The sequence below is a fragment of the Callithrix jacchus genome, chromosome 11 (genome assembly GCF_049354715.1).
Source record: "Callithrix jacchus isolate 240 chromosome 11, calJac240_pri, whole genome shotgun sequence".
NCBI classification, from domain to species: Eukaryota; Metazoa; Chordata; class Mammalia; order Primates; family Cebidae; genus Callithrix; species Callithrix jacchus.
Genome location: NC_133512.1, coordinates 51,562,824 through 51,587,359, shown reverse-complemented (window position 1 = coordinate 51,587,359; position 24,536 = coordinate 51,562,824). Strand labels below are relative to the sequence as shown.

At 35.3% G+C, this 24,536-nt stretch overlaps 1 protein-coding gene across 1 annotated transcript in view; it reads left to right on the top strand.

Annotated features, from left to right (window-relative positions):
* C1GALT1 (core 1 synthase, glycoprotein-N-acetylgalactosamine 3-beta-galactosyltransferase 1) overlaps positions 1-24,536 on the top strand; it is a 54,591-nt gene that overhangs the window by 21,637 nt on the left and 8,418 nt on the right. The window contains exons 2-3 of the mRNA XM_035253803.3: positions 18,464-18,700; positions 21,855-22,522. Of these exons, the coding sequence (XP_035109694.3) occupies positions 18,464-18,700; positions 21,855-22,522 (905 nt within the window). The remainder of the gene's footprint in view (positions 1-18,463; positions 18,701-21,854; positions 22,523-24,536) is intronic.

Genomic DNA, 24,536 nt, shown 5'->3' with positions numbered 1-24,536 from the left:
AGAGAGTAGTAAAAGTTACTGGTCCAAGGAAAAATGATCACATAATGGAGAGAGAAATGTGTCATCACAGAGTAGTTAAAATAGAGCAGCATAGAGATAATAGATTTAAGGGTGGGGAATGAATAAGGTGAGCTGCTTTGCCTTCACATTACAAGCTCTAGTTATTGTGTATTATACTGGTGTCTCATAAAAAGAATCATAGCAACTGTGAGAGGTAAGATATTCTATTTAGCCTTGTGAGAAGTACAGTAGAAGATATGCTAATAACGATATCTTTGGCTCCTAATATAATTTTTAACACTTGGAAAGGTCTTCAATTGGTAGCACCTTCCGAAGGTTACATAAAACCTTGTAATTGGGTTTAAAATCAAATTGATATAAATCTCAAACCGTGTTTCTATTTTTAAAAAATGTTCCCACCAATTTCACGTTCAGATATCAAAAGGTAAGAATGCTTTTGTGTTTCTATTCTATGAGCCCACAATATTTCCTGCATCCTCAATGTTTTCTATGATACACAAAGTTAGTGTTATTCTACTTGATCATATCAAAATGAAGAGAGGGAGGAAGGAAAAGAATACCAGATTTCCTTTTGTGGATACTCCTTATTAGCTAACATTCAGACTGGGATTTCCAAACCTGGTTATACTTAAAGAGAATTGAACCTGAATCAAGTGGAAAGAGCATTAACTAAGGAAAAGCTTTGCTTCCCTGCTTTAAACATTGTCTTTCATTGTACAGAGAATGGAGATTGAATATACCGTGTTTTCATTTGAGTCGAGTCATCCAGAAATGAGAGAACTCTCAAGCCTCCATCCTGTTTATTTCATAATCCAGCAGGCTACCAGCCGCCATTCAATATTTTTGGAGGAATAAAATTTTTGTCAAAAATAATGCAGCAATTCTCAAAGTACGATCTGGGGAAACTGAGGTCTCTCAGACCTTTTCAGGAGGTCCATAAAGTCACAACTATACTAATATCACGATGTTATTTGCATTTCTCTTACATTCTGTCACAAGTGTACAGTCAGGTTTCCTAGAAGTTACATGATATATGACATTGCAACAAATTAAATGCAGACAGAGATACGGAATTCCAGATCCAGCTGTTTTCTGTTAAGCCAGTTACTAAGACTTGTAGAAATTTAAAGCAGTGCCACTTTCTCGTTTTAAAAGGAAACATAGTTATTTTTCATAAAATACATTATTTGTGTTAACAGGTAGTGAGTTCAACATTACTGTTTTGAATAAATAGTCTATGCACAGGCTTCTGGGGAATGAAAATACTCTATGATACTGTAACGACAGATACACATCATTGTATATTTGTCCAAACCCAGAGAATGTACAACACTAAAAGTGAACCCTCATATTAACTGCAGACTTTGGGTAGTAATGATGTGTCAGTGTAGGTTTATCTGTTGTAACAAATGTACCCTCTGGTGAGGAATGCTGATAGAGAAAGCTAGGCATATGTTGGGCTAGAGAGTATTAGGAAATCTCTGTTCTCCTTCCTCCCAGTTTTGTTGTGAATCTAAAACTACTCTTAAAAAAATAAAGCCTTAAATAATTTTCAGTTAATTTCTAATAAAAATATAATCAATAGATAAAACCTACATTATAAAAACTATTTGGAAGTCCTCACTAATTAAGAGTTTTAAGGGATTCTAAGATTAATTTTTGAGAGCTGCTCAAGAAATATATATTCATTAAACTCAATTTAGAAAAATCTTAGTTGCCCCTCATCCTGTTGAAACTAGAAGCATTTTAAATATTTTGGTTTGTTTTCTTCTAGTCTTTTTTTAAGATCAATTTTTTAAAGCACATAACTGGAATAACATTGTATATAAAATTTTGTGTAGAATTGCATATAAAATCATTATATGTAAAATATTTTTGTTCACTTATGTTCTAATATGTTTTCATAATAAAAGGTGTTCTTCAAAAATTTAAGTTGTACAATCTTCTTAGTGGGTATAACTTAGTTTATATAATTTTACCTTGTATTGATTCTGATTTGGGGTTATAAATCTTTCATTTAGCACATACTTGGAAGCTTATTATGTACAGGTACTGTTCATGAATGCTTTTTATTAAGATTGTTTTAGATTAAGAGTGGAGTGGCTGAGTAAAAAGAGGGGAGTATGCTAAAGAGAATCTTAACTTTTCTTTTGAGTTTTTTTTTATGGTAGCAGGCCATATAGCAAGCAATTAAAATTAATAGGAATTTATACAACTCTGTTAGCCAGCGTAGGGTTGTGGAAAGATGATATGGTAAATTAATTTCAAGCAGTTAGAAGAATATTCTTTCCAGTGAGTACATACTCAGTGTTACCTATTTTTATTTGCTATATTATATTTTAGATTTGACTGTTCTTTTTAATTTGTAATTCAAATATACAGGTGACCAATTCTGAATCTTCTCCCAGTCTCCAGACCTGTATCTCCAACAGCTTGTTCAGCATTTCTACATCAGTGTCCTACTGGTGCTTTAAAATATGACATATGCTGAGTATTGATATAAACAAAAACTGTCATGTCTTTAAAGCATCTGTATTCTTCCTTCACACTTGTTGGATAGTTTGGGTATAAAATTTTAGGTTGAAAATTATTTTTCCTCAGAATTTCAAAGGAGTTTCTCCACTGCTTTTTAGCTTTCAATGTTGTGCAAAAGTCCAGAACCACTTATTTTCTGGTTTCTTGTATGTGACCTTTTGTTCCTCTCTGCAAGTTTGCAGATGGCTTCTTTGACCCACGCATTTTGAGATTTCATGATAATATGTCTTTATGAGTCTGTTTTTATTTACCATGCAGGGTATCATTCGATCCTTTCAGTGTGAAAATGTCTTTGAAATATTAAGTTAATGATTTCCTCTTCTCTTATCTGGACCTCTAAACTGATCTTTAGTTATCATAATTTTTTTCTTGTTTTCCATCACCTTGTCTTTCCTGTCTTTTAACTTTGCTTACTTTGGGGGAGATTTTTTTAATTTGATTTACATCTGTTCTATTTGAAGCTTTCAATTTTTCTCATATTTTAATTTTTAGGAGTCTTCTGATTTTTAAAAACTGGTATCTTGTTCTTCATGAATGCAATGGCATGGCATCTTTTCTCTCAGGATATTAATGGTGGTATTTTGTTTGTTTTTAAGTTTTCATCTTGTTGCATAATCTCTACCAAGTTGATTTAAATGTGACTTTGTCTTTTTCTTTCTTATCAGAGCATTCCTTAAAATGTCTGGTGATTCTTAACTGATGTTGATAATTCAGAGTAGCTAAAAAAAACTAATTGAAATATCTATACAAGTTGTTGGGACTAATCACCCCTGGTTTTTGTAGCTTGATCCAACTGGAGTGATTTATTGCTCAACCTCTTAGGAGTTGCATAATGCAAATCCAAACAAAGTGGTTTTTAACCTTCCATATTCTAAAATTAATGTAGCAGATGATGCCCAGTGTTCTGTCCATAGGCCTATGTTTCCTTCCTGTTCTCAGACTCCTAGTGTGTGTTCATTCTCAACATCTAGCTCCTAAGGCTTGTTACAAGGCCACCCTCACCATGCCAGAGAGCCTGTTTTGCCAATGTACACGCTGTGGAAGTGTCTGGAAAATTTGCTTCCTGAGGACAGCTCTTAACAATGACTAATGATATGAGTCAAATCTGAGGTGTGACCTATATTAACACCAGAACTACCCTGAAGTACTGAGCTAAAATTATCCTCTATGGGACCTTCCTTGGTGTCTTACCCTTGCTCAGCTTCCTTCCCTTTCCTGTCCTATTTCCCTAGAAGTTTTTCCAGGGAATACTTTCTAATAAATCACTGTCGCACAAGTGCATCATCTTAGAGCGTACTGCCAAAAGATCCAACTTAAGATAACTACTAATAATTGTGCATCATTCTCTTTAATTATATAATAGTTTGGAGTGAAATTGGACTGAAGTTTTCTATGCTGTTCTTTGGGTTCTGTTTGTCAGATAATATCATCAAAGTTTTATATTAAAAAATAATTGGTTAATTCCTGTTTCTAAATTTTCTAGAATGATTTATATAGTCCAAAAATTGTTTTATGTCAGATTGAGAGAATTTGTCCAGGAAAGTCTGGACCTTTTTGAAGTCTGGCTCTTTGACAACATATTTTATTTCTTCTGTGGTTATTTTTTTATTAGGTTGCGTATCTTGAGTCAGGTTTGATAATAAGCTTTCTTTTAAATAGAAATATTTGTTCATTGAGGTTTTTATGTTTAATAGCTATTTGTTATATACAGTGTTATTTTTCATTTTATCTGTGAACGTGAATACAATTTGAATTCTGATTTGAACAAACCAACTGTGAAAAGACATTTGTGTGCTAATTGAGACAGTTTGATTACAGAGACAGTTGGGGAAATTTGACTACAGACTGTGGGTTAGATGATTCCAAATAATTATTGCCAATTTGTTAGGCATTTAATAATAGCACTGTAGCTTTTAAGAAAATGTTGGTATTTTCAGAAAGGTATACAGAAGTATGGAGAAATGAGATGACTTAATGTTTAAGATTTGCATTAAAATACCATAATCCTTTGAAGAAAGAATAAAGTAAATATGCTAATTTTTTATTATAATTCAATCTATATGATGGGTATATAAGTTTTATGCATGTGTGAAGATTTTTATAGTTGTCTTTTTTTAAAAAATGACAACTGAGTTACTTACATGATCAAATTAGAACACATACTTCTTAGAAGGACATTCTCTCCTATCTCCCACTTCATTTCAATTGGCAACATATGCCATTTTTGCTTTGCTGTATTTTTTTTTTTTTTTTTTTTTTTTTATTGAGACAGAGTCTTGCTCTGTTGCCCAGGCTGGATGGAGTGCAGTAGTGCGATCTTGGCTCACTGCAACCTCTGCCTTCCAGGTTCAAGCAGTTCTGCCTCAGTCTCCCCAGTAGCTGGGATTATAGGCACCTGCCACCATGCCCAGCTAATTTTTAAAAATCGTTGTAATAGAGACGAGGTTTCTCCATGTTGGCCAGGCTGGTTTGGAACTCCTGACCTCAGGTGATCTGCCCACCTCAGCCTCCCAAAGCGCTGGGATGTCAGGCATGAATCACGGTGCCCAGCCACACAGATTCTTTAGTTTTATAACGAAAGAGATTACATGTCTTTTGCCAAGCCTTTCATTGTATGATTTTTCCATTTGTGATTTGTGTGTGGGGGGGGGTTCTTTTTTCTTTCTTTCTTTTTTTTGAGACCAGGTATCACTCTGTCCAACCTGGGTCTCACTGCACCCAGGTTGGAGTGCAGTGGCTTGATCTTGGCTCGCTGCAACGTCCATCTCCCAGGCTCCAGCAATCCTTCCAAGTAGTTGGGACGACAGGTGCACACCTCCACACCTGGCTAATTTTTTTGTATTTTTGGTAGAGATGAGATTTCACCATGTTGCCCGGGCTGGTGTTTCATTTCTTTTCCATTCTGTTCTATTCTTTCCTAGCCTAGATTATCCTACACTTTTCTTTTCTTTTCTTCAATTTAGATTCCTTGTTGAGTTATATCTTTAGGTAGTATATATCAAGGGTGTATGGGTACTGAGTTCTTACATATTTGAAAATGTCTTCCTATGATTTTGATTCTTGAATGACAGCTTGCTAATTATCTGAGATTATGAGCATATGTTTTCCCATTCAAAACTTTCATTTTTACAGCATTTCTTTTGCCATATGATGATACAGAGGAGAAAGCTGCCTGTTTTTCCTTTGTAGTTCTGCCTAATGCTTTTCCTTTGCCTTTTGTTTGCTTTTTTCCTGGATACTTAAAAAGTTTAAGAGTCAAAGTCAGGATACTTTTAAATACTGATCTGTGTATATGCTGCATTTTTCTGGTTCATATATGAGGTCTTTAAATATTCAGAAACATGGCCTTCATTTCACTGCATTTTCTTTTATTATAGATTAGCCTTTTTTCCTATTCGATTTCTTTTTGGAATATAAGTGATCTCTCTTTTGGCTATCCATTGCATTTCATATCTGTCATCTTCTCTGTAATTTCTTGAATCTCTTCAGTTCCTAAATGTGTACAAAACAGTTCTGTATGGTTTATGACTTTCTTATTTTATATGGAATAAGTATTCAGAACTGTGTCTTTTACCTCTATTTTGTATCCTGTGCTTCATTTTTTTTCCACTGCAAGATATTTATGTAGGGTCGATTCATTTCTATTTATTTTTTAAATAGAATCAGTTCTAGCTAGTCTTGCTTAAGAAATGTGTGGATGAAAATCTTTTTTACTTTTTTCCACATGCAGTTGTTTTTTACATCATTTGGATCATTTTCTTTAAATTTTAGCTGGAGTTTTATGCTGCTGCTGGTTGTCTTTCTAGACATTTAGCTGCCTGAGAAAGTTAAATAGGAGATCTGGAACCTGGGACAACTGCAAGTAAGAGATTAGTCTTGATCTTTCCTGTAATTTTTTAAAAGACTCCAGGAGGTTGGGTGTGTGTGGGGGTGGGAACCTTTACCAGATTGGGGGTATATCATTCAAATTTGTGTAGTATATTTCCCATTTTGTCAAGATGAATAGTGTACTCAGTTAACAAATTGGGTTTTTTAATGGGTTAGAACATATTTTTCTGTGCATAGTTACCTTTGATCCATGGTAGTTTGGCACTGTTTTATAGTCCAACTAGCAATGTATAGTAATTCAGTTTCTCTACATCCTCACCAACATTTGGTGGTGTCACTATTTTTTAAATTTTAGCTATCTTTATAGGTATGTAGAGGACTCTTACAGTTTTAGTTTGCATTTTCCTAATGATGAATGATGTTGAATATGTTTTCGTGCTCTTATTTGTCATCTATAGATCTTCGGTGAAATGTATTTTGCCCATTTTTTATTGTATTTTTTTCTTATTTTTGATTTTTTGCTTTTGAGTTTTGAGAGTTCTTTATATGCTTTAGAAGGGAATTCTTTTTCAGATATGTGTTGCTGTGGTTTGAATGTCCCTCCAAAACTCATGTTGAAATTTGTCATTGTAACAGTATTAAGAGGTAGGACTTTTAATAGGTGATTAGGACATTAATGCTCTGTCCTCATGAATAGATTAATGCCATTATCACAGGAGTAGGCTCTTGACAGGAAGGATGTTTGGCCTCATTTTTCTCTCTATCTCGTACACACTTCCTTGCCATGTGATGCCTTCCACCATGGGATGCCCCTCACCAGGTGCCAGTGCCATGCTCTTGAACTTCCCAGCCTCCAAAGCTGTGAGCCAAAGAAACTTCTGTTCTACATAAATTACCGTGTTTGTGGTATTCTGTTGTAGCAGCCGAAAATGATCTAAGACATGTACTTTGCAAATATTTTCTTCCAATTTGTAGTTTGTTCATTCTGTTAATAGGGTCTTTCACAGAGTGGGAGATTTAATTTTGATAAGTTTAATATCAGTTTTTCCCATTTATAAATTGTGCTTTTGTTTCCAAGTCTAAGAGCTCTTTTCCTAGCTCTAAATACCAATTGTTTCTTTTTCTTGAAAGTTCCATACTTGCATGTTTTAACATTTAAGTTTATGATCATTTTGAGTTAATTTTTGTCTCAGGTGTGAGACTTCTGTCTAGGTTTATTTTTTGTGTAGGAATGTCTACTCTCATTTGTTGAAAAGTCTGTCTTTGCTCCATTACTTGCTTTTGTACCTTTGACAAAAATCAGTCGAGCAGATGTATGTGGGTCTGTTTCTGCGTTTTCTATTCTGCCTCATTGATCCATCCATGTGTCTGTTTATCTCCCAGAACTATAAGGTCTTGATTTTTATAGCCAGTTGATGTCTTGAACTCAGGTGACTTATTCCTCCCCTTTTTCTCATTTTTCAAAATTGTAGCTTTTCTATTTCTTTTGCCTTAACCTACAGATTTTAGAATAATCTTGTCTGTCTCTACAAAAAAATCTTGCTAGAACTTCAGTAGAAATTGCATTAAACATGCATGTCAATTTGGGGAGAATTGATGTTTTTACTAAGTTGAGTTTTTAATTTTGTGAATGCAGTATGAATCCCCATTTATTCACGTCTTATTTTTCTTCATTAGCATTATTTAGCTTTTATCATATAAGTCATATACATGTTTTGTTAGCTTTACACATGAGTAATTCATGTTTTTTTGAGCAATTGCAAATGGTATTGCATTACTTTAGTGTCCTGGTATTCATTATTAGTATATAGAAATACAATTTATTTTGGCATGTATATCTTATATCCGATGACCTTGTGGAATTTACTCATTCTAGGATATTTCTTTTCACAAAATCCTTGATATTTTCTTCACAGTCACATTATCTACAAATCTGCAAATAGGGATGGTTTCATTTTTTCCATTACAATCTGTATACCTTTTCATTCTCTTTTGAATTTTTTTCTTTTATTATATTCGCTAGAATTTCCAGTGCTGTATTGAATAAGAGTGATAAGAATGGACATCCTTCTCTTGTGCATGATCTTAACATGAAAACATATAGTCTTTTACCATTAAGTGTAGCATTAGCTGTTAGCTTCTGATACATGTTCTTTATCAAGTTAAAGAAATTCCTTCTGTTTTTGTTTTTCTGGGAGTTATTTGTCAAGATTGAGTATTGGATTTTGTCAAGTGTTTTTTTCTGCATCTTTTCATTTGTGTGATTTTCCTTTTTAGTTTGTTAATAGGATGAACCATGTGTTGATTTTTGAATATTGAACCAGCCTTACATACTCAGAATAAACATGCTAATTCATACTTTTAAGTGTATTTTTGTTTCTATATTTCTGAGAAGGCTAGTGGTCTGTAGTGTTTGTTGTTGTTGTTGTTGTTGTTGTGTACTGCCTGTTGGATTTTGGTATCAGGGTAATATGAACCTGAAAAAATGAATTGGGAATTCTGTTCTCCTCATCTACTTTTTGGAAGAGATTGTACAAAATTGATGTTAAAACATTAAAAAATAATTTTTAAAACATCTGTTAGATTTTTCCAATAAAACCATCTGGGCCTGGAGATTTTTTGGTGGGCTGAGGGGAGTTTTAAAATTGTGAGTTCAGTTTCTGTAAATAATTATATGGCTGTTTAAATCATCTATTTCATATTCAGTGAATTGTGATGGTTTGTGGTTTTTCAAGGAATTGGTCCATTTCATGTAAGTTGTCAAATTTATATGTGTAGAATTGTTTGTAGTATTCCCTTATTATCCTTTGATGTCTGCAGGGTCAGTAGAAATATCCCCTGTATTATTCCTACTATTGGTAGTTTGTGTCTCAGTCTTGCTAGAGGCTTTCCATTTTATTAATCTTATCAAAGAACCAGCTCTTTGTTTCATTCTTTTTTTTTTCAACTTTTATTTTAGGTTCAGGGGTACATTTACAGGTTTGTTATAGAGGTAAATTGTGTGTCATGGGGGTTTGGTGTATTTAAGCATAGTCCCCATCCTCTTCCCTCCCTCCAGTCTCAGGTAGTCTCTGATGTCTGTTGTTTCCTTTTTTGTGTCCATATGTACTCTGTGTTTAGTTCCCATTTATAAGTGAGAACATTTGGTTTTCTGTTCTTTTGTTAGTTCACTTAGGATAATGTCTTCATTGTTTTTCTATTTTAATTTTTATTAATTTCTGCTCTTTATTATTTTATTCCTTCTTCCTTTGGGTTTATTTTGCTCTTTTTATTGAGTCTTGAGGTAAGAGCTTAAATAATCAATTTGAGACTTTCTGTCTTTTTTAATGTAAGCAGTAAGTGCTGAAAGTTTTCCTCTTAATACTGCTTTTGCTGTGCCGTTCTATTGTTTCCCATCTTCCTTTGCTATTTTTATTTTCCTGTATCATTAATAAGACTAAACTCAATGAAAGCAGGGAAGGGTACTTGCTTTTTGCTGTTCCCAGTACATAGCATACTGCCATATATTTGTAAATACTTTTGAACTTTAAAACTTATGTCTCAGCTTGGCATCTTACCCCTACTTATAACCAGGAACTGGAAGAAACACAATTAATAGAAATATTCCCTAAAATTAGATGAAAACTATAGAGGGTTTATTGCAAGTAAAATTCTATTTAATAAATTATTTTTGTTTATTGAAAAGTATATTGAAAACAATATATGGATTAAGTCTGTAACAGTGTGTCTTTTGTGTTTAAGAATTTATATAAAGAAACATTTGAGTTTTTTAATAGCAGGATTACTGTAAAGAGCAGAGGCATGAACATTTAGTCTGAAACCAGTTTCAGTCTCTCAGCAAACATTAACACCTTCCCAGTCCATTCTTAGACCCAGTGGACTTTTCAGTATCTTATTTTCACCTTAAGCTTTATAAATAGAGTAAAAGTGGTTTCTTGTTGGACCTACTGGTGGTATAACCTTTTAAGTATTCCATTTAAAAATCCTTTTAGAGAGAAAGGGAAAGGATATGGAAAGTTAATAGACAACTATAGGTGAGAGATTGGGGTAGTGGAAGAACTAATGAACTTTAAATGAAATGAGGGTGAAAATTCCAATTTACATTGTTGGCTGGCTGGTTTGGGTCAATCTAATTAACCTTTATCATACTCAGTTTCTTCATCTGTAATATGTAGGGGGTACTGCTATCAAGTGTTCAGGTTGCTGTGAGGATCAGGAAAAACAAATTTCTAACGTGGTACCTCATATGTACTGTATTTGTAAATGTAAGGTGTGTCACTATAAGATTTATATCATTTTCATAGGAAAATATTTGGAAAAAAGATGTATCAAAAATTATTTTAATATGTTTAGAAGAGGAAATATATTTCAAATATATTTTTGGATATATTTTTGTGTATATAAATGTGTACATGTGTGTATCCATGCTGATTTCCACATTTCAAAGCAAGATATCAGTAGCTACTGCCTCAAGTTGAGCTATATAGTTAAATAAGAGGCCTCCAACTGCTTTCTGTTTTTTGTAAACTTTTCATAATTTTAGAGGGATCCTTTAGAGGATGGGGATCATATTACAAATGTCTAGGTGTGACATTCAGATAGTTTAGATTCATTTCCTTTCCTTTATTTCCTATAAATTCAAATAAATCTAGTTAATATTTAATCTTTAAAAACGAGATGACTAATTCCCGTTCTGTAAAACTGTAGTGCTACGGTTTGAATATTTGTCCTAAAACTCATGCTGGAATTTAATCCCCAGTTTGGCAATAATAGGTAGGACTTTTAAGGAGGTGATTGGTTTATGAGACCTCTACCCTAATGAATGGTTTAATTCATTAATGGGTTAATAGATTAATGGGTTATCATGGGAAGGGAACTGTTGGCTTTATAAAGAAAGGGAAGAGAAACAAACCTAAGCTAACACATTAGCATGAGTATCCCTCATGCCATGTGATACCCTTGAGGCTCTTCAGAGAAGGGTCCCCAATAGCAAGAAGGCTTACCAGATGTGCCCCCTTTGGCCTTGGACTTCCTAGCCTCCATAACTGTAAGAAATAAATTCCTTCTTTTTATAAATTACCTAGTTTCAGTTAATCTGTTATAAATACAAAAAAAAGTACTAAGATATAATACCAAAGTGGTTAAGAGTCTGAATTCTTGATTCAGATTGCTAGTGTGACTGGGAAGTTTGGTAATCTCTGTGTCTAATGATAATCACCAAATATTAAAATTGTTGTTTCTGGGTAGTAGGGTTTGTGATGATTTCTTCTAAATGCATTTCTCTCCTGCTTGAATATTTTTTAATAATGAATAACACAAAGCTGACCCTTTAAAAATAAATTTAAAATATAAATTTTAGTTGTCCCAGCAGTTCTTTTGTATCTGAAACCTCAGTTGTGAAGCCTGGAAATCTTTACTTTGAAAATATTACTCAAGTGATTCTGATTACACATCAGGTTTGGAAGCACTTGGCATAAAGAACTTCCCCCACCCAATTCAAAGAAATATGTATTTAAGCCCTCATTATGTGCAGTGTGGTTAAGCTATGCCTTCTTCCAGTCTAGTCTACCTCAACACTCTTGTGGACATGATGATTTTTACCAAATATTCTGAGTGAGCTTTGGGGTATATTCCACCCCCATGAGATGGCTATTTTATCCCAGGAGCAGGAAACAAAAATGGGAGTTTACAGTTATTTAGTCATAAGGCAGGAGATCCTGAAATTGGAAGGGAATGTGGTAAAAGCAACACAGAGGAGCCAACACATTCTGAGTGTGCTGATACTCTGGGGAGGAAGAAAGAGTAAGAGTATGACAGGCATCAGACAGTTTCACAAAACATTTTACAGTTAAAAACAAATTAGGTAACATCAAAAAGTCAATTTTCCTTCCACTCACCCCAGGATAGATGCCTTGCTTAAAAAGTGCCTCTTCGGCCAGGCGCGGTGGCTCAAGCCTGTAATCCCAGCACTTTGGGAGGCCAAGGCGGGTGGATCATGAGGTCAAGAGATCGAAACCATCCTGGTCAACATGGTGAAACCCCGTCTCTACTAAAAATACAAAAAATTAGCTGGGCATGGTGGCTCATGCCTGTAATCCCAGCTACTCAGGAGGCTGAGGTGGGAGAATTGCCTGAACCCAGGAGGTGGAGGTTGCGGTGAGCCGAGATCGCGCCATTGCACTCCAGCCTGGGTAACAAGAGCGAAACTCCGTCTCAAAAAAAAAAAAAAAAAAAAAAAAAAGTGCCTCTTCACCTAAGAAATCTCTGTCCATAAGTACTTCACTAGCTTTCCACAGTCTCTTTTTTTGTGCTGTAGGAGTAGGTTAGTTCTGAAGCTCAACATCTCCTTGGAAAATGATTGAGTCGCATGTTAGTATTCATAGTTGCTGGAGCTGGGTTAGTACTTCTTTAACTTCAGATATCCACTGTGGTGATAGAAAAAGGGATCTTCTCTGGTCCTGCAGTCCTTCCTCTTCTCAGTCACAGTGCTTTCTGCCTGAGTGGTACTGAATGGCATTGTGACTACTGCTTTCTTCTCCAGTGCCAGGAGAGGTAGACTCTGCAGCATTGAAGATATCATTTGTCTTTGTTCCTTTCTGAGATGGTGAAGTTGCTATATATGGTATTAAAGCAAAATCATAGCTAGGACAAAAAGCAATGGAAAAATCAAGATCAGCATGCTGTAAGGCAAATTGTCAGTGAGAGAATCAGAGAATGTAGAGAGTTGCTTACAGTATGGCTCCTAGATGACACCTCACTTCATTAAATTTCTGCTAATGTTACCTTAAAAGTCTTCCTGCAGGTTCACTGCTTCAGTGGTATTCTGCTAGTCTTTCTCCACAAGAAATTAAGAGTTGTAACACCTTTCAGTTGTAACACCTACTTCTCTTAGATTCATGTTTTTGATTCATGGTACTTTCACATTACATACCTCTATTGTAGATTGTCTTAATCACGTATACTGTTAAAGGAAGGACTTGTATAATATCAAACAGCTATTTGAATAGTCAGTTCTCTTTGGCTGAGTGAATGAAATTCCAAACCAAGATTTCTGGTTACAGCAAAGTCTAATGAACTGGGCCTCAGACAATGGAGATATTTATTTATTTTATTTTATTTTATTTTATTTTGAGTTGGAGTTTCGCTCTTGTTACCCAGGCTGTAGTGCAATGGCGTGATCTCAGCTCACCGCAACCTCCGCCTCCTGGGTTCAGGCAATTCTCTTCCCTCAGCCTCCCGAGTAGCTGGGACTACAGGTATGCGCCACCATGCCCAGCTAATTTTTTGTACCTTTAGTAGAGACAGAGTTTCACCATGTTGACCAGGATGGTCTCAATGTCTTGACCTCGTGATCCACCCGCCTCGGCCTCCCAAAGTGCTGGGATTACAGGCGTGAGCCACCGCGCCCGGCCAATGGAGATATTTAGAATTTCAAAACAATCACTTAGGAGGGATATGATATTTTTGATTCTGTCTTTTGGATATAAAGATTTCACTAAAAGCTAATCAGAATGAGGCAATAGGGCAGGAGAATTTGAGACTCCCTTATCAGGGAAAACAGCAGAAAGACATGGTAAACTTGTTTTTGCTTTTCCTGTAGGATATTTGATTGAGGGTAGAGAGAGAGATTATTGAGTGGGGCCTATATACTCATCATCCATGAAGGCTTATCTTTCTGAACTTGAAGGTACAGTTAAGATAGAGCAAAAGGTGTAAACAAGTATACGATAGTTTCAAATGGGTAATTTACATCTCAAGATACTGAGCAACTTTGCTTAAACTGTGCTGTTCCTCTACCTCTCCTTTCCTCTCTTAGGGTTGTTCTTCCTGAACTGGAATTACAGTTCAGGAGAGAGCCTGACGTAATATAGCATAAACATGGTGTGTTTTCATGGCAGGTCAATTTTACTTGTAGATTTTGAGATAAACATTTTTATATCAAATATGAATGTATTAAGTATGTGCTTAATGGGATAAAGAGGACACATGAAGGGATTTATGTATACACTTTTTACTAAAATAAATGTTAATACAGAAAAGTACATAAAATCATAAAGGTGGAGCTTAATGAATATCACAGAGAATAGGCCATGTAACTATGAGTTTGTTTTTTTGTGATATCAACATAATAGCTTTCCTTTTATTAGTGTTTGTATGATATATCTTTTGCTTTCAACAATTCTTTTGCTTTCAACTTTATGAATATATTTAATGTGTGTCTCTTGTAAGCTGAAATTTTTCTTGAGTCTGGCTAGCAATCTTCATCTTTTAATTGGAGTTTTTTGGGTATTTGCTTTTAATATAATCATTCATATGTTTGGGTTTAAATCAGCCACCTTACTATTTATTTTCTATTTGTCCCATCTAATCTATATTTCCCTGTTTTTTTTAACATGCCTTGATTTGGGTTATTTTCCCATTTCATTTTTCCATTTGAATTTAATTATATTCTTTTACTTTATTTTTTAACAATTAGAGATTATATTATGCATCCTTGGTCTTTTAAAGTTTATTGTTAGTTTTGTTTTTTTTTTTAAGAAGTCCTAGACAGTGAAATGACTTTAGAATTCTTAAACTCTATGGATTCACCTTATACTTTTTGATGCCAGTTTTATAATTTGTTTTAATGGTAATAATACTAATATCTTGTGAGACTTTCAAAAAATGTTTTATATAACTAATATTTATTTGGACTTATTTACATCGTAAATACATACCCTTTTTATTACTCTCTCTTCCTTTCTACATCTCTGAATTTTTATTTGAAATTTTTTTTCTTCTGCCTGAAGAATTCCTCTTAGAATAGACTTGTTAGTGATAAATTTACTTACATTTTGTCTTTCTGAACATCTTTATAAGGTTCATTTTTGAAGGACATTTTTGCTGGGTATAGAATGTTAAGTTGGTAGTTCTGTTCTTTTAGGACTTTAAAAATAGTCCACTGTAGTCTTGATTCTGTTGTTGCTGCTGAAAAGTCGGCTGTCAATCTTATTACTCCTTTTAAGCTTTTTTCTCTGTCCCTTGGTTTTCAGTAGTTTGATATACTTAGGTAATGTTTTCTTTTTCTTTTAAATCTTCATTGGGCTTTGTAGATTTTTTTAATATGAGGGTTGGTACTCTGTCAGTTTTGGAAAATATTCAGTCATTACTTTTTAAATACCACTTCTCCTGAGTTATATGTTTCTTCCCTCAAAGGTTCCAGTTAACACTTACATTAGACCCTTTCATTTTATTCTTATGTTTTGCTCAATTCTTTTTCTCCTTTTGTTTTTCCATGCTTTATTCTGCATATTTTCTTCTGGCCTTTTTAGTTTATTAATTTTTCTTCTTCAGCTGTGCCTATTCTATGCCTAATTTCTTAACCTTGCCATTTAATTTTTAACTTTATTAAGAGCAGTTATTTCAGAGCTAATGACATGAAAATCTTGAGTCTTTTGGCCCTGTTTCTATTGTCTACTTTTTTGTGTTTAATCACAGTTTTCATCTTGATACCTGGTTATTATTTTGGACATTGTGTGCCAAATTTTGTCCATGTCCATATAACAACAAAAAAAATGTAATGATAATTTGAGGTTCTTTATGATTTTATATTTCTCCAGGAAAATATTTTTGCAATCAGGCCAGGGCAGATCATCCAGTCAGTGGCTGAGATGATTCCAACAAAGACTTCAGCCCTTGTAAAGATTGGTCTAGTTTTGTTTGTTTCTTATTTTCAGATTGTAGCCTTTCAGAGTCCTCTATAAGAGCCTAGGTGTTTTCCAGGACCTCTTCTCCTAAGCAGACTTTGGACATTAATTTTTGTATAGCTTCGTTGCCCTTCAGCTATGTTTTCTCTCTGAGAATTGTCTTGAGGACAGTGCTATGCCAGATGTCTGGTCTGCCTCTCTTCTTTCTTCTTCCAGATTTTGGTCTTACTAATTCTTACTGCCTTGATATCTTACCACTGTCTTCAAATTGTGTGTGTGTGTGTGTGTGTGTGTGTGTGTGTGTGTGTGTGTGTGGTTTTGTTTCATTTTCTTTACATTTTGTTCAGTTTTTCTGATTGTACTTGATTGCTCTAAAAGAACCTAGTCAGCCATTCCAGAAATATAACCATATGAAGTTGTTTTGTTTTTGTAGTTGTAGTGGTGATTGTTGGTTATTATTGATTTGTACCTTTTGCTTTCACAAAATATTTCAAAGCAATTTTGATTTTTAGTGTTTCCCAGACCTCTACTGTCACTACACATGCCCATTACCCTCTGCTGTTAGTGATGGTTAGGTGAAGAGTTTGAGAAATGTAATGGAAAGGGAAGATCATGGGCTTTTTTTTTTTTTTTTTTTTTTTTTTTTGAGACAGAGTCTCCCTCTGTCACCCAGGCTGGAGTGCAGTGGCATGATCTCGGCTCACTGCAGCCTCTGCCACCAGGTTCCAGCAATTGTCCTGCCTCAGCCACCTAGGTAGCTGGGATTACAGGCACATGCCACTATGCCCAGCTAATTTTCTATTTTTAGTAGAGATGGTATTTCATCATGTTGGCCAGGCTGGTCTCAAACTCCTGACTTCAGGTGATCCACCTGCCTCTGCTTCCCAAAGTTACAGGATTACAGGCGTGAGTCACTGCACCCAGCCAGGCATGGGCTTTTTAAGCACATAGACCTACATTCAAATTGTGGCTCCTTCTGATTGTGTCAAGCTGTATGAGTTACCTGTTAGTTTTTTTTAATTTTTCTTTCTTCATCTGCAAAATGGGCTTAGTGAGAATGAAAAAGGAAATTGAAATTAAATTTTATTTAAAATGAAATAATGTATGGACAGCAGCTTATCTTGAGGACTGGGACACTAGAGTTAAGACCAATCTTATAAGGAATTTAATAGAAATGTATAACTTCACCATGTAGTCATTGTTAACAAGCCCTTAAAAAGGGCCATTAGGTTTGGTTGTGGGGCAGTTCAACAAGCACCTGTGTCCCAGGTATCCTACTTAATCTCATTAATATATAGATTCCATCCAAGATTTTGCATGTAAAGCAGAGGCCAGCAAACTTTTTCTTTTCCTGAGACAGCGTTTCACTCTTTCACCCAGGCTAGAAACTGCAACTTCTGCCTTCTGAGTTGAAGCAGTTCTCCTACTTCACCCTCCCAAGTAGCTGGGACTACAGGTGCATGCTACCAAGCTTGGCCGGCTAATTTTTGTATTTTTTGGTAGAGACAGGGTTTCACCATGTTGTCCAGACTGGTCTCAAACTCCTGACTTCCAACTGATCCACCCACCTCAGCTTCCCAGAGTGCTGGGATTACAAGCATGAACCACTGCCTGGCCAGCAAACTTTTTCTATACAGGGCTAGGTAAGGTTTTGTGAGACATATTGCCTCTATTGTAGCTATTCACTCTGCTGTTTCAGGGCAAAAGTAGCCATAGTCAATACATAAAAGAATGGGCATGGGTGTGTTCAAGTAAAACTCTATTTACAAAAATAGGTAGCAGGCCAGCTTTGGCCCATGGGTCCCCAAACTGTGCTGAGCCTAGTCTTCCACAGCTATGAATGTTTTTTACATTTGTAAAGGGTTGTTTAAAAAGAGGATGCAACAGAGACCACATGAGACCAAAAAAGCCTAAAATACTTTATTTCTAGTTCTTTACAGAAAGGTTTTTGCTAACTTTTGGGTTGGAGAATGAGTGGTGGTTGAAAAAGAAGTAGACTTCAGTACTGAAAGTTGACAGCAAAGAAAGAAAAACAACATGACAAGTAGTCTTGGATCCACAAAGGATCCTGGTGGAAAGTGTAGGAAATTCTGTTTACAATACTGACGTACTTATCCATACCCCATGCCAACAATAACTGGCCTACTAATGAACTATTCTGTTTTTATTGGTTTTCCATAAAGTGCTGTTTTAGCAGCAAATAGAGGGTAAACTCATAAATAATAAAAAGCTAAATACTGTTAGAAATCTTCTCTTATATGAAGATTTCTCTCTTCTATTTCTCTTAAATCTTCTCTTATATTTCCATTATAGCTAAACATTATCAGACTTTTTACTCCTGGTATGTATATAGCTTTGATTTTATAACATCCTGCTAATTTTTGTTGTTACAGAAATACGCTTTCGGGAAATGGCCTCTAAATCCTGGCTGAATATTTTAATCTTCCTCTGTGGATCAGCAATAGGATTTCTTTTATGTTCTCAGCTATTCAGTATTTTCTTGGGAGAACAGGGTGACACCCAGCCTAATGTTCTTCATAATGATCCTCATGCGAGGCATTCAGATGATAATGGAGAGAATCATCTAGAAGGACAAATGAACTTCAATGCAGATTCTAGCCAACATAAAGGTATGGTTTACTTTATTAAGGAATAAACATAAGCAGTATTTTAATCTAAATTTCATCATATCCCTGTCCATATCTGTTAATTAAAATGAGCTATATATTCCAGATATTAAATAACAATTATTGGTTTGCCTCAAGAGAAGGGAATTGCTAAAACCCAGATTTATTTAGGAAATAAGATATTAATTTTGAATTAGTTTTTAAGTAGAAATGGTTCAGAAACCACGATTTGGGGAAGGGCATAACTATTCAGATTAGATTTGTTCTGAAAATGTTTTTCTAGGTCCAATTCAGTTGAGTCTTTGTGTCCCTTAAGTGTTGGTTTTCTCCAAGTTTCTGTCCTTTAGCTATGTGTCCATGTGACATCATCAACTCTCATAATTTTAATTTCCATTTATTTCCAACTGTCTTTAGCCCAGTTCCAGACATTGTGAGATAACATTAATACAGTGCAAAGATTTCTGCAAAATATGGTTTATTTGACAGAAAATAATATAAGTAGCTTGAAAACAATTGGAATTCTGGGATGCAGAGGGTTCACTATTCATTTGTTTCTCTTCTCTTCCCAGTAGTAAGGTCATCACTACCTCTCAAGCAGAGGCTGAAGGGTGAGGTTTCAAAGCCTGGTTCAGTTTTATCAATTAGCAAGCACATGCATACTATGACAAAGTATGTCATGTTTTATGATTGTTTATATAACAATAATTCATCTCGGAGCAGGTGCTCTGTGTTACGGAACAGTTTGGTCACTGTGTATTTGCTCTGTAGCATAGCTACATGTCTTCAGATGATCAATTGGAGCCAAGCTTCCGTACTGATAGTAAGCCGTACTAGGCCTCACTACAGGCACTTGTATTAGATGCATACTTGTCCAGCTCAGTGGCCTACAAAATGTGGGATATGCTAAAAGTTTGTCTACTCCGTTCAGACTCAACATGTGTACATTGAGTCTCCTTTTCTTTTCCTTCCTATTCCTAGAAGTTGCATTTCTTCCTCTATTCTTTATTTTATGTACCTCCTTACTATCTCTCTATGCCAGAAACTGTGAAATCATGATAGGTGCTTGCCTTCACATGCTAACCAATCCCATATGTCGGTACATTCTAACAATGCTGCTTTACCATTTTTCATCTCTTTTTCTCTCAGTCCACAGTGCATTTCGCCTGATTCAGGCCTGCAGCTATACCTGTGTACCCGCACTCAACCAAACTTCATCATTCCTTTTGGTGAACTTAGAATCTATTTTCTGCATCATCTCTCTCTTTTTTCTAGTATCACTTTATCTTTCTGTTCTTTGTTCTACCCAGGTCCCCATGTACTGCTCTATAGGGTTTATTAGCCACTACTTTCTTTTCCTTCAGCAGCTGAACCCTTCGTTCATAATATTAACATCTCTTAGTATTTAGCAATTACTGGTTTGTGTGTCAGGCTCCCTGAATAGACTGAATTCCTCTGCAGCAGGAAATGTGTCTTACTCATTTTTTTCATCTCTTATGCCAGCCCATGCCCTGTACAAAGTAATTCATGAATGAAAAATTATTTATCAAGTTCAGTAGTGAGGAAAAAACTGCCTTGCCTAGTGAAACAGACTGGGGATTCTTGCATTCACCATTCCTATCCATTCAGGGTTTGGTATATATGTGTAGCCAAGAGATTGGGCTCCTCAAGGATGTGAGAGGTCAATGCTTTCTGACTGAAAGTAGGGTGATTTTGTCTGCCTTTGTCCTTCTGGATTGTGAATCTTGATATTCAGAGGGACATGAGAATATTTTTATATTCTACCCAGCTTTTCCCATTATTCCCCTTCAATTGGTTAACTAATTGTTAATTTCTCATGGGCCTAAGCTTCTGTAATTTACTGTTTGACCTTAATTTTAAGCACATGCTTCATCAGGATACTGCCCAGAACATCACTATTCAAAGTTGCTTCATAGACTGATTCTGATCTATAACTAGAGAAAGTTTGCTTATTTAAGAGTAAGCAGAAACTTTTATTGCAATTAATTTTGCCTGAAGCTAAAAATAAAACTTTAGGGCTTCTGTTTTATATTTCTTTTAGTTTTATTTTTCTCATAATTCATTTTTATCATATTTACACAATTGTAGACCTCTTTTAGAAATAAAAATTGGCCTTTCACCACAGATAGCTTGAGAAGTACTCATCTAAAATCTCACAATTGAGCTCTTCCTCTACACCAGTGCTACTCAAAATGTGGTCCTGGCCTGACAGTTTGTAAACTGTTTGTCTAAACAAGATAATGAGCTTACACTAGGATGTAAATTAAGTCCCTAAGCTTACTGCTTAGTTAAGTGGACATTTCGTTTGGTTGCTTGGTTCTGATAGTAGGTCTTTTTCAGAGTAATGTGTTGCTTTATATTCTGGTATAAGCTCCTTATTTGTTTGCAAACCAGTAGTTTAAAGAGTACTGCTCTAGCCAGTCTTGGAATTCTCCAGTCTACCATTGTGTTCTGTTTCTGATTGGCTGATTTGCATTTTGGAATAAGGTATGTTACTATCAGGAAGGAATCTCAAACTCTGTGCTTTGAACTGTCACCACTTCAGAGTACTTGTAGAAATTCTTAATAGTGGATTCTTGTGAACTTCAAAAATGAACTGCCACAAATGAACTGCCACTTCAGCAGCATGTCTTTCTTGCTCTTCAGAAATTCATTCAGAACAGTTAGAAATTTCTGTCAATAATCTGTTGAAAACCAGCTGAAGCTTTCTTATATGAAATGCCAAGCAGAGATTGTTTAAGGCAGCACTTAACATGCCTATGAAGCACCAGGACAACTTATTAAAATGCTGATTCCGATTCAGTAGGTCTGGGATGGGGCCTGGGAGTATGTATTTCTAACAAGTTTCCAGGTGATGCTGCTGCTTTCAGTCAGTAAACCACAGTTCAAGAAGTAAGAATTTAAATCATAATGTTGACTCTTGTTAGCTCCAGTGATGTTCTGGATAACATTGACAGGAAACCAATAAATCAGAGGGTCAGTTCACATTAGGTTGAATTTTGCTTTCCTTTGGCTAAATCACTAATAGAGGGATATATAGGAGGGCTTTTGAAATTAGAAAATGCTTTCTTCAATATAATTTATTAATATTTGGATTTTACATTTATGTAAAAACTTTTTTTAATGTTTTGTTTAATAGATGAGAACACAGACATCGCTGAAAACCTCTATCAGAAAGTTAAAATTCTTTGCTGGATTATGACAGGCCCTCAAAACCTAGAGAAAAAGGCCAAACATGTCAAAGCTACGTGGGGGCAGCGTTGTAACAAAGTGTTGTTTATGAGTTCAGTAGAAAATAAAGACTTCCCTGCTGTGGGATTGAAAACCAAAGAAGGCAGAGATCAACTATATTGGAAAACAATTAAAGCTTTCGAGTATGTTCATGAACATTATTTAGAAGATGCTGATTGGTTTTTGAAGGCAGATGACGACACATATGTCATACTAGACAATTTGAGATGGCTTCTTTCAAAATATGACCCTAAAGAACCCATTTACTTTGGGAGAAGATTTAAGCCCTATGTAAAGCAGGGCTACATGAGTGGAGGAGCAGGATATGTACTAAGCAAAGAAGCCTTGAAAAGATTTGTTGATGCATTTAAAACAGACAAGTGTACACATACTTCCTCTATTGAAGACTTAGCACTGGGGAAATGCATGGAAATTATAAATGTACAAGCAGGAGATTCCAGAGATACCACTGGAAAAGAAACTTTTCATCCCTTTGTGCCAGAACACCATTTAATTAAAGGTTATCTACCTAGAACCTTTTGGTACTGGAATTACAACTATTACCCTCCTGTAGAGGTAAGTTTAGAAATTGTATTACTACGTTAACATTTGGACAGACTAAATTTTATTGATAAAAACTTGTTAATATGTGTATGTTCTTTAGTACCAATAACTAGGACTCTTTCTTAGTCTTTTTAAATAGAGTAGCAGTGTAACAAAATAGATGAGAACATGGACATTCAGCAATAGTCACTTAGGAGATATCTATTGGTGCTATATGCCAGGCACTAAGAATGTGGAAGTAAACAGAGCCAAGTTCCAGTTCTCATGAATCTTACATTCTGGATGAAGAGATGCACAGAAAACAGGCAGACTAGTAAAGATATAAAAGGATTTTAGTAGTAAGTGCCCTGAAGAAAAATAAGCCAAGTAAGGAGATGGAGAGTGACCCAGAGTGGGGTGGCGTCCTCTGGTTTGGGTGATTAAGGAAGGCCTCTCAAAGAGGTACTTTTGAACAGAAACCTGAGTGATATTAAAGAGTAACCTGTGTGAAGATCTGGGTAAAGAGTTTTCTAGTCATCAGGAGCAAGACATGAAAAGACCTGGAGGTTCAGAAAGACCTAGAGTCAAATCCTGCTCTCCCACTTAATAGCTGAACGACCTTGGATGGACAGGATTTGTCTGACTTCTGAGCCTCAGTTTCCTCATTTGTAAGATGGACATGATGTACCTGTCTTATTTAGTTGTAATTACAATATAGTACAGCCTTTCACACAGTAAGCATTTAATAAGCCTTGGCTCACATTTGACACCTTAGCTTACATTCCTGAGAATTTTATCTAAACTACATTACTTTGTGAAATATTCCACTTGTACAAATGTTTCAGAAAAATATACCTTGTACTCATCCCCCATCTTTACCAAATTTTAATCTTTTGCCACATTTGTTTCAGTTTTTTAAAGAAAAAAATGCTGTAGTTAGGCCTGTGTACCCTCTTCAATCTCCTTCCCTGGAGTTAACCACTGTCGTGAATTTAATATTATTCATTACCATGAATGTTTTGTATTTTTCCTACATGTTTATGTATCCACAAATAATGTATTGTTTTTCAGATTTTTAAATAAGCGTCTTTCTACAATTTGCCCTTTTCACACAACATTAAGGTTGATCAGTGTTAATTACATATCAATTATGTTCACTATTAAAGCATTGCTTCAGTAAATAACTGAATGAGACCAGGAATCATGAAACCTAGCTTTTAGACGCAGTTCTGTTCATGATTAATAATGCCTTTAGGCAAGTCACTAGTTCTCTATGCCTACCTCTTTCTGGACCTAACATATAAATAATACACTTCGTGCTACTCATAAGGCAGTGCTTTCAAATCATCATCTCTAACAGTCGTTCTCAACCCAGGGCAATTTTGCCCCCAGAGGACATTTTGCAAGGTCTGGAGATGTTTTTGGTTTTTACAACTAGGAGGTTGCTACTGGCATCTAATGGGTAGAAATCCACTACATTATAAACTTACTAGATGATAAATATCCTAAAATGCACAGGACAGCCTCCTACAACAAAGAATTACTGTAGCCCAAAACATCAGCAGTGCCATGGTTCAGAAACCCTGGCCTAAAACTTCTGACCCAAGCTTTAGGTAATCAGCTTTAAAAGGAACTTTTGATAGTCTGTTTTTTATTTTAATGAGAGTACTACTTTGGATGCTTTTTTGATGTAAACTTTTCTTAGAATATTCTGACCATTCCAAGATGACTTGACATTTTCCTTCCTTTCTTCTTAGAGATAGAGTCTCGCACTGTTGCCCAGGCTGGAGTGCAATGGTGCAATCTTGGCTCACTGCAACCTCTGGGTTAAAGTGAATCACCTGCCTCAGCCTCCTGAGTAGCTGGGATTACAGGTGCCCGCCACTACCTTTCCGATAAGAAAAATATACCCAAATTCAAGAATATAAACATAGCAAATACATCCAAATTCATATAAGAATTTACCAAGAGTATCTGATATTGGGTACACATACAATAGTAGCAAGGGGATATCATAATTGTCTTTATTTTGTAAACAGCAAAATAG